The 14,565-nt window shown below is 43.3% G+C and overlaps 2 protein-coding genes across 5 annotated transcripts in view; one reads left to right on the top strand and one right to left on the bottom strand.

Annotated features, from left to right (window-relative positions):
• Window positions 1-13,204, bottom strand: part of FLRT2 (fibronectin leucine rich transmembrane protein 2) — a 61,743-nt gene extending 48,539 nt beyond the window's left edge. The window contains exons 1-3 of one of the 4 annotated variants that reach the window (XM_027673030.1): window positions 13,189-13,204; window positions 12,869-12,921; window positions 11,836-12,766 (exon numbers count right to left, since the gene is read on the bottom strand). The gene's annotated coding sequence lies outside the window, so the exon portion shown is untranslated. Of the gene's footprint in view, window positions 1-8,110; window positions 8,216-8,248; window positions 8,307-8,725; window positions 8,842-11,835; window positions 12,767-12,868; window positions 12,922-13,188 lie in introns of those variants that run through there. The other 3 variants (XM_027673035.1, XM_027673043.1, XM_027673049.1) reach the window with 3 other exon arrangements.
• LOC113962284 lies at window positions 8,314-11,841 on the top strand. Its single transcript, XM_027673063.1, has 2 exons — window positions 8,314-9,242; window positions 11,396-11,841. The coding sequence occupies exons 1-2, from the start codon at window positions 8,708-8,710 to the stop codon at window positions 11,545-11,547; spliced, it is 687 nt and encodes a 228-aa protein (XP_027528864.1). The 5' UTR covers window positions 8,314-8,707; the 3' UTR covers window positions 11,548-11,841.
• Window positions 13,205-14,565: the final 1,361 nt, after the last annotated feature.

Here is a 14,565-nt window from a genome sequence, read left to right as displayed (position 1 = left end):
AGAGTTTCCATCAATGTCACAGAGATGAGTGGTTATGAATTTCAGAGTCACCTCTCCTCGTACAGACTGATTTATGTACTTTCAACTTTGGACAAATGAAGGCTGAAGAATTAAAGCAAAACCGTTTTACATAGAGAGCTCCTTATCCTTTGAGGGGTTCCGAAATTTATAATTGCCTCTCTTGGTGCTCAGGATCAAGCTCCACACTTGGTAACTCATGACCTATTTATGCTCATGCCATCCATACACTTTCAGTCATTCTGTCCTCTTATCTGTAAATTCACAGTCATACCATGTAGGATGTGTGGATCTGCTGATAAGACATTTTTGCAGGAAAGAAAATCTGGGCAGATCAACAGTTCTGTTGCCAGAGCTGCTGGCAGCACCTCTAACATTTCATTTATTCCAGATTTATAAAGGTCCACTGTGCTGATCTGAAGATAGAGCTGAGGGTTTGACTTCTGTGATAATAGACTATCTAGTTGAAACCTGTATATTGTACTAAATATAAATAGATACCGATAAGATTATCCACTGTGGGTCAGAAAACAACCATCTTGTTGGCATTGAGATTCCCATAGTTCCTGAGCTGTAGGCTTGGGTTTCCTTCAACTTTGCTTTTGGTTTGGTTTTGTTTCGTTGGCTATTTTTTTCATCTTTATTTAATTTTCAGTCATTGCATTTTACTGGAATAATTAAAAACTAAGGTTCTGGTGTATCGCACAAACTTTTAAAACTGCCTTGAACAGAGTACTACTTGTGAAAACTGTTCTCTATTAACTGTGGGAGAAAAGCACTAGGGTAGAAAACAAACTAGAAAAACTCATACATAATTTCTATTTCAAAGTTCTGCAGTGCCACTGATTGCCCTACTACCTAGTTAAATAATAAAAAAATGGAAAATGCTGACTAAACTTCAGAAGGAAATAGATTTTGCTAAAAGACCTTCTGACATTCTAATTCTCTTGAAAATTATTTTTTTTTTTACATTTTGTTTGTGGGTATCCCTGTATACATCAATGTGCATTTTTATCATTATAAATACATAATACCACATGAATAAAAAAGAGATTTTTAAAAAGAGATTTTCATAGTGCACAACATAGATAAAGCAATTGGAGTAACCTTATCGTCAGATGCTCTGCCACAGATGCTTAGGCATCTGTGGGCAACTAAAAGGGACTTGGCTCTGTCTGTGGCATTCAAAGTGTACATTGTTAAAAGAGTGAGAGGTATCCATTATGCTTCTTTCCCAATTCATTTCTCAATATTTTCAAAGCTATAGAGGTAGACACATCTCTCCCTGAGTAAAGACTGTTATTCTGTTGCACAACTTCTAAAGAATAAGTTTTAAAACTAATTTTGTCATATGGTAAAAGTAATTTCTCAAATAAAAAAAAAAAAGAAGAGACTTCTACTGACAAAATGCATTTTCAATTTACTGTTAAACTGTTGCAAGAAGCAGCTCTTCACTGAACAGCATGGCACAGGGCCAGAATGAGCTATTTCAAAAATCACTGTTGGGCATATACGAATTTGATTCACAGGATTTAGCAATGTAGTTGGGAATGACTCTGTGTGTCTATGTGATCATGTTCTGTTAAATTTTAGCAGTCCCTAACTGTATACTCATCTGCAGTGTGAGGAAATTTGTTGTTAGACTACTAAATTTGTTTTAAAAGAGGAGAAATTTATCTGGCTGAATAATGGCAGTTTTTGTTTGTTTAGTTTATTTTGTGTTGGAGATTAATTTTCTATGGGCAGTTCAAAGGATAAAATGACAAAATATTGAAAACATTTAAATCAAGAACGAAAATTTTATGAGTGTACTAGAGAAATAAGTGTGAGCTGTTGGTTAGCCTTATATGTCTTTTCTACCTCCTATTTCTCTTCAATAAATAATGTGGGGGCTTACAGTACGCATGATACAATATGCATACAGAGCAATAATATATTAAATTGATTCACCCGATCCAGGATAACACCAATTCAGGTATCAAAGTGATTTTTTTTTTGTTTTTACATAACTGTAACAAATTATGAAACTTGACAGCAAGTTTTCAACTGATACGGCTCAAGAAATAATGTTTAGTTTTGGAGCATTTGCAACTAACTCCAAAGATAAGTGGTTAAAGATAAGTTAAACCTAGATGAGCCAATGAGGTGGCCTGTGAAACCAGATGAACAAGACTGTTAAACAGAGTACATTTAGTTGGATGCAAATCTCTATGACACAAGAAGCACCACCTAGGAAAAACTTCCTAGATCACAAATTAAATTGTAATGCACTACTAACAAATATCCTTCATTTAGAGACACCTCATATGGTTTCAATTAGCATTTCAGGCATGCAACATGCTCACTAAAACCACCTCACTTACCAAAATTCATTAAGTGATATGCTCACCTGATGCGTAGTCTACAGATAGTTTTCACAGAAGTATACCTATGCAGGCTGCGCCTGTGACAAACACATACACTGCTATAATCCTAATAGAGATGTAATTCTAGTAATTTAAACTACTTGTACCTACATAGCTTGTTTTCTCATACACACATGAAGAAACTACTAATGAAAGCGTATATGCACTAGTATAACCATAGACACACTCTTGGGGTTGTATCATCTTCAATTACAGCTCAGTGACATCACTTTTGGGTATTCAAATTATTACTCACATGAGTAATCTCTAATCATGAGAAGAGTGCCTGTGAAATTAACTTGCCAGTGAAAGAAAGAATGATTGAGTCTGGAATCAAATACATTAACTTAAAATGCAGTATTACAGCCATAAAGTTCTATTTCACAAGCACAGGTAAGTTTGCTACAGACTCTTTCCGCTGACCTTGGGAACAATACCTCTTGGGAGCAATACACCTTGGGAGCACCTCAGCTTTTTTACCCAGTATAGAAACTTCCAAAACTCTGGAGGAAAAACATAAGTTTTTCCTACTGTTTAATTTGATTTGCAGTTCACCAACAAAATTAATTTAAAATTAATTATATACACTTTGTGACTACGAACAAAGTCACAGTCACCTATATATGTAACACATACACAAACTGTATATATGCATTTATATATGTATAAAATCTGCACTTCTTTTTAAAAATGCATATTAAATCTTTTGTTCTATCAGTATGATATTAATATAAAATAATTATTATTTTTTGTTACATTAGTTTCCAATGACATTGTGAATGTCACCTTCTTATGCAGGAAATCTTAAGAGAAACAAATGTTTGTTACTCTGAACCTACAAGTCTGCAGCTGATGATCCTATGCCTGCAGCTTGACCATGGTTTGATCCTCTGCAACCTGCGTGAAGATTGAAGACTGTGCACGAGCATCACCAAAGTCTCCCAGCAGTGCTAGGACAACGTTGTGTCCCTTCCCCACAAAGGTAACCCCTTTTTAACATGATGTCTCTTGCCTAACCCTTATGGAACAGCTTGGTGAGGTATGAGCTACTAGTGTTGCTATGTGGGGCAGGACTGGAAGTACTGTCAGGAAAAGCTCTACTCTTTAATTTAATTTCCCCTATTGGTTTTGATGGAGGAATGACAAAAGCTGCCAGTGGGAACTGGAAGTGACGCTGCCGCATGCTGATTTCAGTTCTCTGGAGGTGCTGATGAAGCTTTTGATTCAGAGCTCTGACCTTTCCTGCTCTTAATAGGTCATGTAGTACTTCCATACAGTTTACAGTATTTACTACAAGAGAAGTGTCTAGCCTACCCAGATCTTCCTGAACTCAGAAGTACATGACAGTGAATGGCTAATAAATTAGACATGGAATCCCAAAACCTTTTGCTTGTAATTCTCCCTCAAGATTCCCAACATTAAAAAAGTCTTGACAGTTTTGTCTGAAGAGAGACTGTGGAAGAGTTTCAGATTAATTTACTCATCTAGCACGTTTTCAGGAAAGAATTAGTTTGATGTCTATAAGATATTTTAAGATAATTAGATTACCAATGACAACTTGGACAAAGTAAGGAAGTTTGACTTCTGTCCCTTCATCCAAACATTTTCACTGTGATATATTCATAAATAAATGAAGATAAAAGGAAGTAAATACTGTATTCTGTGGCTCAAGACATATCTCTGCCTGGGCCGGGATTTGAAAAACCACACTGCAGACCATCACAGTAATCTACAGATTATTGCCCTTAACTACCTTTCAAAATTATTCTTTTTCTTCGCAATGCTTTCAAGTCCACAACTGTTGCAGAAAATTACAATGATAATTTATACTGTGAATAGTTAGCTGATGTTTAGGAGTCAGGAAAGTGGCCTGTTCACTTGAAGGCCAGAATATTATCTGTGACCTTTAATATTCTGCTTAGTAACGAGCAGATCCTACAAAATACTGACCAGGACCTGTAGGAAGCAGTCACCTCTCACCTGGGACCAAAGTAAACTCATCACTTCGCAGGACCAAGTCTAGCAATGATCTGATCCTGTACATCAAAAGCCTATTGAGTTTTGTCTGCAAGGATTTGAGAATCAGTTTCAATGACAGTACCTTTGAATGATCAACAATTTTCTGCACCATATGTCTTTATAAATACATCCTTGCATTAAACTAGGCTAGAAAACAGTTTATTTTTAAATAAAAAATACTAAATAAAGCAGTTATAGCTTGAAGGAAAATATACAGGAGATTGTTTATAGGTAGAGCTGAGAGATAACATAAGATTTCTTTTTAGAAGGGATACTTTATGGATCTCATTCTGCATCATTAAGTTTTCCGGAATGCTGAATAGAGCATGATGGATTGGTTTTAAGTTGTTGCTAGTATTTAATTTTGGTTCAGTTCAAGGGGCCATGTCAGAAGAAAGAATCAAAGATGGAAAAAAAACAGCCAACCAAACAAAAATCTGTGAACTGGGTAAATCACCAATTAAAAAAAAAGAAGAAGAAAAAGTATAAGAAGGTCCCAACACCTTTCACCAGTGGCTGAAAACATCAGATTAAATTCCACTGTTCCTGAGGCATATTGCTTGATGTGACTAGAATATATTTGTTAAACAGAGAACAGTTTTTGTTTCAAAAAATTATTTCCTATCATCTATGGATTACAGTTTGGGTTTGTTTAAAATAAATGAATAAAACATACCTATCAAGAAATATATTTTAATGATGATCATTTTGTGGTTGTTTTTCTTTAAAAGAAGTCAATTGCTTGAAAAGTGTAGGTTACACATAACTGTAGGGGAACTAAAGCTTATATCTTCAGTGTATGTTAAATTAGACCTTTACAAAAAATAACAACTATATATTATTCTTTTCTACTGTTTTTTTAATAAGAAAAAAGATATAAATATTTGGTTTACAAAAAGAAAAGAAGAAGACATTTGTATACCTCTGGAGCAAGTTCCAAATCTTTTGGTTTCTTAAGGAAATAAATAAATAGCATTGTCAGAAAGACTCCTAAAAAGACTGCCCAAGAGGGAGCGAAGGAAACACCTAAAGACATCATATTACCATGTGCTGAGGTAATCAACTACAATTTGGGAAATGTCAAACAGTGGTATTCATCTACCCAAAGATTTTGCTGATCAAGTCCTTAACTGCCATTTACAATCACTAACAAAAACATGGACTATAGCTGTGGATATAAACAAGAGACAAATTAGTACTGGGAAGCTGGGTTTAATAATCCCCTAAAAGAGTCCATCTGTTTATAAAGACCCCTTTTTCCTTGATCTCTGACATGCATTCCTAATGTAGACACAGCTGGATTTTTTTATTTTTTTTTTTTTTCATTTTTGAAACACCCTGCTACTATAAACTCTACTTATAGTATATCTGGTCTGAGTGTTTGTCTCAAGTTTCAGTTATTATGTAAGCACTGAGGGGCAATAAAATGTCACACAAGTTCAGCCTGCTTTAGAGTAAGTATCAAAACATGAGACACATAAATGCAATCCCTTTAGTATTGATGTTCAATACTACTAGAGGTACCACTTCGTATTTTTCTGATTCTTGCAAATATTTATCATATTATCACTGGAATAGCTGGAACAGGTACAAAGCTCTTTCAAAGTTCTGAATTCATGTCTGGACTGGAGTTTGTTTTTCTTATTTTCCTGTTTAAAACACTAGGAAATCACATTGTCTGTAATGGTTATGAGATTGATAATCTGACAAACTAGGTGATTTGCAAGTATAAAACACCAAAACAATGTATAATCTGTGTTTCCAATCCACTGGTGAAGAAAAAGGGAAAAAAAAAAAAACATTGACTATACACTTCTCACAGATAGAGGTCACTAATAGACTAGATTTGAATCTGTCTGCTAAGAGGCTGAAAGTTACATTAAAGTATCCTACACAAAAATGAACTCGTTTTGAGATTAAAGAGGTAGCAGAAATGATTAAGAAATAAAGCCCTCACCTTCCTGGAAACAATATTATCTTAAGTGTGCCTTCTTTCTAGTTCTTTAAGTGGAAATGCAGTACAGGAAAAGCCTGATAGTGGTACTTATTTTCTTCACTTGGTAAAACTATGTCTTCTCTCCTTCTTTGCTGTGGGAAGGGTTGGGAAGTCAGCCCTAATGACATCCTACATTTTAGATACTGCTATTTTAAGAGTTAAATGCAAGCACATTCTTGATTCTTGAAGGAAAGCATACCCTATGTAATGCAGATTCCAACTGGGAGGGTGTAGGGTTGCGTAAAGGAGATATGTCTACATCCTAAATCAAACTATCCAGCAGGTCAGGATATAAATGTGACTTGTAATAGTGGCTCAGATTAGATCCAGACTTCTCAAAAGCAAACACAGACAACATCACCTTATACAAAATATAGAGTGTATACGTATGTGAGGAGCAACTCTTAAGAACGCTGCGTGCATTCCAGCACGACTTCTTGCTAAAACCTTGGACTTTGAAAGACACTGATGACTGTTCTAGTCACAGGTAGTTTTACAGACGCCGTATTTACACAGTGCTCTGACTTATTTCACCTACAGTACTCCAGGCCTGCACTCAACAGCCTTGTTACTGTATCAGTATAGAGAATGACCATTTAAATAGCAGGCCTCTTGAAATTTCTCACATCATTTTCAGAAACAAGATTAACACTTAACATCACTTTTATCATGCAGAAATGGTGCCTTTAAAATTACACCTGTTATATCTTTTTAATTATGCAAAGTTTATGTCTCAAAGATTTCATATATTGACTCTTTAAAGGAAGAAAGGAAAGAAAAGTGGATAGAGATGTTTTAGATGTTTTGAAAAAATGCCAGGATGGATTTTTCTCCTCCCAAAAATACACATATCTGAAACCAATTCACTAGTTTCCTCTAAAAATACAAATTTATAAAACTGTTCTGGGTGAAAGACCGTGTCAATGAATGAAGCAAGGAATTAAGTCCATGGAAATTTGTGGGGGTTTTTGTAGGGTTATTTTGGTTTTTTAAACCCAAGCAGTGATCAATCTCAGCCTCTAAAGTGGTTTAATTTCCCTGCAAGCACTGTAAAGTTAGATGCAGCAAATAAACCTCTCTTTAACACACATCGTGTCTTTAAGAGAGAGAGACAGAAGTAAGGGGGAGAGAGAGGGAGAGGTCTGACTTGCTTTAGTATCTTTTCCTGCTCCTCATGCAAGGAACCTCTCCCTTTCTATTTAGCTGAGCTCTGCATTGCAAAAAGTAGCATATGAAGAAATCTAATCAGTACCTTCCATACACAGTACAGGAATTTACAAGGATTTGTGCCTTGGATTTATTAGCTTATTGTAAGCCTTAAAACAGATTTCCTCCATTAAAATTAATTAAAAGCTCCTGTTGACTGATTCCCACTCCAACAAGAAGGTGGAGAGTATTATTCTCCTACTTTGCTGATTGTTTATTTATCTTTTATGGGGTATTATATCATGTTCAAGAGAGGTCTTTTCAGCTGCTTGACTTCTTTTTGCGACCTGCTATTTTTTGCTCATACACCATCCCCACCCACCCTCTCACACACGCACCCCTTCAATCCCCGCAGTATTTGTCCTTATTTTGTCAGATCACCGTCTAACTCCTCAGGTCTCTGAGTGGCTCCTTTGTATTCCGAAGTCCCGATCCGATTCTCTTAACCTCGCCCCCACCCACTCACCGCCAGCCCCGCTCCGAAGACTGCTGTTGGGGATCTGATGGATCCTCCCGCCGGGCGCAGCTCCCGACTCTCCACGTAGGTTCCTTAATACTTGGCAACGCAGAGCTGAGCCGACCGCCTCTTCCAAGCAACGCTCACCTCTAAAGATCCCGTTTCTCCGAACCACCTCCCAGATAGTACTGCTGGTGGTGTTCACACAGGCGCCCTGCCGGTCCCCCTGCCGCAGGGGTAGTGCTCGGCTCTGCCCTCCCCACGGGGTGGGGGCCAGGCTCGGCACCCTCCCGCTCGCCACTGAAATGCGACCGGGAACGCGGGCACCCGGGACCCGGCTGCAGCTGCCAGCTCCGCGTCCCGCTCCTGAGCCACACGCTGGCGTAAAATGTCCCGGGGACCCTCCTAGCACTTGCCGCCGGCCATTCATAAATCCATGCGTGTGCGTGCCCGGCGCCGCGGATATGGGGCTCTAACGAGGCGGAGGCGATATTTCTGACACAAACTGATCCTGGCTCCTCAACTTTGCCATCTCGGAGAAGGCAAAGGGCACCGCGGCTTAAAATCGCCCGGGGCTAGAATTACCAGGAAGGAAAAGAGAGAGAAATGAAACCCCAACTGTACCTGGCGGCATCTGGGAATCCCTCGCCGGCACCGATCGTAATCCCCCTCTGCGCCTCTGGCCCCCCACACCAAAACTTTGCCGCCGCCGCTCCTCGGTGGTGGCCTTCGCCGCCCTCCGCCCGGTGCCGCTCCCGGCCGGCCCCGTGGGCCCGTGCCCCACCGGCAGCCGCCGCTTCGAGCGACCCCCGCGCCTCCCGCGCCTTCCTCCGCCCTTACGAGGCGGCAGCATCGTCCTCCCCCCTGATCCGCCACCTCCTCCTCCGGCGCGCAGCCCACGGCTCTGGCATCCCCAACGCACTTTCTCTCCTCGACTCGCTCTCTCTTCCCCCTGCCGTTCCGCCTTCTCCGGTAAAAAAAATAAACCAGAAGGGACCGCGGCTACGCTTGGTCTTTGGGTTTCTTTCTTTCCTTTTTTTTTTTTTTTTCTGTCCTCTGGAAATGATGAAAGGATCACATGAGGAGCAGGCACGGCGACCCAGGACCCTCAGAAGTCGGAGAAGGCATCGGGCACATATATGTGAGTATGTGTGTATGTATGTGTCTGGCTCTCTCCAAGTCCTGAGCCTGCCTCCAGCCGGGATTGCAGGCTGATCTTAGCAGTAATGATGCCTCAGATCTCACTATTCCCTGCTAATGTAAGTCGTGCCTTTTTTTCCTCCCTGCCTGACACCCCAGGGAGATGTTTACAGTAATGAATTCAGTTGATAGCCATCTCTCTCTCTCTCCTGGAGTCCCTCCCACATTTCTAGTTTAAAGAATGCTTGGAAGGCAGGACTGCAACCTAAAGCTTTCCAAGAGGCGAAGTCAGGCTAGATTTTCTCTTTTTCTTCCTTATTCCCCCCCTCTTGTCCCCCCGCCCGCTTTTAACCCCTTGCTTGCTGAGGACAGTTTAGCGAGCTCCGTCCCTTTGGACTCGCCCTCCGCCTCTGCTTTCAGTGAGGGCAACCAAGCGGGAGGCTCTGCCCGAGGGTGTGTGTGGGCTGCGCAGACCCCCGACCCCCGCCCCGCCTCAGCGCCAGGTCGGCGCTGCGGGAGAGGGCGGTGCGGGTATCGCCGCCCTTCGCGGTGGAACTGCCCTGGCACCGCCGCTCCGGGGACTCTCAGGGTGTATCGGAAGGGAAACCGGGAAGTGAGCTGAAAAACTCCCCGAGCTGCGGTCCCGGGAGATGCCCTCGCTGGCAGTAATTACAGCCGTGCTCTCCACCAACATGGCGATATTTCATGTGCAGCCGCCGACAAGCCCGCCTCCCCCACCCTCTTCTTTCCCTCTCCTTCCTCCCTCCCTTGCGAACTTTTAGGTAGGTAGTAGCAGTGCGCAACAAATGTAACACAAAAGAATCTCCAACCCTCAGGAAAGAGACGGACCTCTTCTAGTATTCTGTTTGATTTCCATCATCAGTCAGAAAGACTTTAAAACCGCTGGAGAAACCGCCTTTTGCCCTAAAGCGGTAACAACTCACCCACCACCTCCACCTCCCCCCCGCCCATGTCTCCAACGCACATTCACTGTGTGTCCGTATGAGTGTGTGTGTGTTAGTGCATCCCGGGCTGTCTGCGCCTGTTTCGGGGTAACCCTTCCCCCGCCGCCCAGCTCCCTAATAGGCTACTGCCGTGTCCTGACAAGTCCACGTAAAGGCAAGACTATTTAATACCGAGGACCATTTGAGCGATAGAATACTTGAGCGTCAAGATAGGACGTGGAATGTGCGAAGAGAATTTGCCTCAAACTCCTCCATTAGTAAAAAACATTCACAATACGGCTTTTGCTGCGAGTTACTTTAAGAGACGGGCCGGGGAGGGATGAACGAGAGGGACCTGATCAATGCCATGTGTCGAGGAAATAGAAATGGCAACCGAAATGCCTCGGGGTTTGCTTCCCTCTCACCCCTGGCTGCTCAGTGGCTTGTATTTGCTCAGCCATACCTCAAAAGCTGAATCACTCGCCATTAGCTACGCGCCTCCTTCACCCTTCGCTTGGGGGGGCTAAACTACTCACGACTTCAAAGGCTCAATAAAGCCGTACCGAGGAGCCAGCCGCGGAACCCCGGCGAGGGTCAGGCCGGCGCAGCTCCTGCCCCGCCGCACCCGCCCTGGCTTCCTCCCCCTGCCCTCCAAAGGGGGCTTCGGAGTGCCCCCGCCTATGGATAGCCCGGAGCCAAACTGAGCCGCGCCGCGCTGCCTGCCCGCTCGGAAAAGGAGTTGCGTCCTCACCTACGCGGAGTGATGGCGGGGGGCGGGAAGGGGGCGGGGGGGGCAGTGGACGTGGAAGAAGGAGCGCAGGTAGCCCGACGTTCCTCAGGAAACTCAGCGAGTGGAAAGGAGTTGAGGACAAGAGCCTGCTCCCCTCCTGGGGGCCGGGGTCTGTTCTGCGCCCCCGGGATGGAGGGGAGGCAGCCGGGGGCCCTCCGCGGGTCTTAACCGACAGGAAGAAGCAGGTTTGGCACGGCTCAGACCCGCGGGGAGAGCCTGCATCCCTGGCTTGGAGCAGGGGCTGCCCTGTAGTCGAGTCTGCCTGTAACTCTCAGCAGGTTCCGAGAGATGAAAGGACCAGGAACCCCGTAGAGTCCAAAGGCAAATGAGTACCCTTTTCCAAAGACTGTTCTAGGGGGTTTTTTTACTTTTAAAAATCTGTTCTTTTTCTTTTTATCTGTCTTTCTTTCTTTCTTTAAGCCTCTGCATACTTTTCAGAGCACTTATTTGAGCATGATTTATATTTCCTTCCTGAAGCTGATGGACAACCAGTGCATTTTCTAGTGAAAAACCCCCACTTTCTTATCCTCAGTCCACCATCCCTCCGTTCTCCGTGCTCCCGGTATTTATAAACCTGTCACCAACATATAAGGCAGAGCAGACCATTGTCGATTGCAGGTATTTCTGCTCTCTGTGTCCCCAGTCACGGAAGAAAGTGGGAATGTTAAAAAGTTCTGCAAGGCTGCAGAAAGTTTCCCTGCCCTACAGTCTCAGAGGGATTAAACAGAATTATTCCTGTTCCTCTCCCTGCCTCTGGACCCTCAGCCAGTCCACCCCTCAAGTCAGTGGATGATACACAGGTCATTTTTTCGTCAACTCAAGATCATGTCAATCCAGAAAATTACTTAATCGGGCATTACCTGCTCCTGTGGAGATGGGTCCTCCTTGGTAGGTCACCCAAAACCCACCGGGTCCGGCAGGTTGAAAGGGGAGAAAGTGACAGAACAGCTGGGCTCCGGCATGGTACTGTTTCTAAGGTTCACCACCGAGGTCTCTGTTTTCCATAGCTGTCACTGATCACCATCACCGAAGGTTTCTCTCAAAGAAAGGAGGAAGAAAATTTTCTTCCCAAGCTGCTTTCCAGCCGGTCATTTGACCCTGACACCCACCGATGACACTGAAGAACACCCCGCTGAAGAGGCTAAACGCCTCGTAATTTCCTCTTTTCTTCCCCCGACGGCCCCGGCGCACCGCCGCAGACCGATCTTATCGCCGTGCGATCATTATTCACCGGTGACAACCACAGATGCAGCGCTCGTAAGTGAGGGTGACAGATTTCAAACGCCGGGCTGCAGCGTACTCAGCCTCAAACATATTCTTCCTCAAACTTTGCCTAGCAAGCAATCAGCGGCTTAACCCTTTGCAGCCCTTTCTGTCGTCCGGGCACCGAGCCCTCAGCACGGGGGGGAGTGCTGGTTTAAAGAGAATAACAGGATAACACGGCTGCTTGGCTTGGGACTCTTTATTATGTGCCATTTTCTATTCCTGGTTATTTTCACTTGAAACAAATCAGAACCGCCAGCCCTGGGAAGCAGATGGGGGGCTGGATACTTCTCTGTGATTAGGGGCTGGAAACATCCTCTCCACAAAGCAGATCGCTGGGGATTCGCCTGCGGTCCCTCTTTGTCACCGAGTCTAGTATGCAAATTGTCATATTCATGGCATGAATCCCTCTCATATGTGCATATACAGAGCTTCTGCACTTTCCTCAACGTCTTGTGACAAAAAGTACAGTTCCAAAAGTGCTATTTCACCCAGACCTCCAGATTCAGCTCTTTTACAGGTTATTAACTACAACGGAGACAGGAGCGAGTGAGAACCGTATTTCCATGAGAGAAAGAAAAAAAAAAGTTTTTTTCATACATGCACTTTGTAGTCAAAGGAAATATTTACCATCACCAAACTCCAGCATGTCAGAACATGTTTCCTCCAAAGCGCAATAAAGCCTTAAAAATGAGAGAAAAGCATGTGCAATTCAAAGATGAAATGAAGTGCATTAAAGCTTTTTTAAGTCAGTACCACTTGCTCAGAGCCTGATGTCAAGACAATGAAGTAGCACTTGTAACACAAAGATGTAGAGAAGGAAACAAAATTAGTAAACTCCATTGGTTTTCTAATATTAATTTATATATATTTCCAGTGCTTTATGATGTGTCTGTCACCTTCTCTGCCCCCCCCCCCCCCCCCCCCAAAAAAAAAAAAGGGGACACGACCTCTAACTGCAGCTGAACGCCACCGAGAGCCCATTCGTGGGCTGGGCTGCCGCGAGTTCCTTCCAGAACCCCAGTGGTCACATAGCAGGAAGGACACAGAGGCAAGTAGGTGCGTATGAATGGGAATTTGAGTGCTTTCTTCATCAAATATGTAAGATAAAGCTGGACACGGGAGGAGAAGAATCCTACAATAAGCAAAAAGGACAGAAAAAAAAGTTATTCTCCTCCCAGCCACATTCCTAAGCTCCGATTTTAAGCACAGCAGGCAAATAAATTTTCTTTGAAGAATAGCTCCCAGCCCCTCTCAAAAAAAAAAACAAACAAACAAAAAAAACCAAAAAAACAAACAAAAACCCCCCCCGACCATTTAGACATCGCATGTATCCTTGTCCTGATTGTAAGAGCGTGTGACGCGAGTGGGGAGCGCGACTAGCCCTGGCCGAGTGTGGTTCCGCGCTGAGAGAAGAAGCGCTGCCGCAGGTGCGCAGCGGGAGCTCCGCGGTCGCGGAGCGGGGCCGCCTGCACGTCCCACGGCGCGGCCAAGGTGGCAGCAGAGCACAGCGGTAGGATGCTCGGCGGCCGGCCGGGGGGGGGAAACTTCCCCCATCCTCTCCTTCCAGCACTCTCTATTTAAACTGATGCACACTCCTTACAAACGCTCCCCCACCCCCCGTTAATCTTGGTTATAGTCTGATTACTTCGACTTCAAACAATTTGACAGTCCCCCCCCGCCATTACCACACTATGAATGTGTCAGGCGTGTATTTATTTGCTAGCAAACTGCTTTGCGTAGTAAAAAGGCTGTAAACCGAGAGTATAGAAATATACTCTCTGTAAATTACCTGTGATCATACAAGATGGCCAGCCTGGAGTGATGGTCCGCTGATCTGTAGTATGACCTCACTTATTTTAAAGAGAATGTGAAATGGGATAACATTAAAATATATTATAAAAATGGAAGTGTCTTTTCATATTTTTTTTCCTCCCAGCTATATTATTAGAATGATTTCTGCAGCTTGCAAGAGAGAGGGTAAAAGGAGATGGAAATAATTCTGTAAGTGGAAGGCTGGTCTAAGTCATACTGAATAATCTCAATTTTTGTCAGTAATGTAAAATTTTACTTCAGGCCTTAAGTTCATGCAGCTGACAGAAGGAAAAAAGTCACTATGGACATTCTTCATCAAATTTTGTGAAATGACCTTCTTAAAAAAAGATTTTGAGGAAGGAAGGGGAAGGGGAAGGGAAGGGGAAAGGGAAAGGGGAAGAGAAAGAAGAAAAGGAATGAAAAGGGACTGAAAGGGAAGGGGAAGGGAGAGGGGAAGGGAGGGAAGGGGAGAGGAGGGGAGGGCAGGAGAGGGAAGGGAAGGAAAAAGGAAA

This window comes from Neopelma chrysocephalum, unplaced genomic scaffold (genome assembly GCF_003984885.1).
Source record: "Neopelma chrysocephalum unplaced genomic scaffold, ASM398488v2 Primary Assembly neopelma1_24, whole genome shotgun sequence".
In the NCBI taxonomy this organism is placed as follows: Eukaryota; Metazoa; Chordata; class Aves; order Passeriformes; family Pipridae; genus Neopelma; species Neopelma chrysocephalum.
This window is presented reverse-complemented; position numbering and strand designations above follow the sequence as displayed.

Coding starts and splice junctions, on each gene's coding strand:
- LOC113962284 (XM_027673063.1), top strand. CDS start 8,708: ATGAAACCCCAACTGTACCTGGCGGCATCTGGGAATCCCTCGCCGGCA. Junction 9,243..11,395: donor AAGGCATCGGGCACATATAT/GTGAGTATGTGT, acceptor TCTTTCTTTAAG/CCTCTGCATACTTTTCAGAG.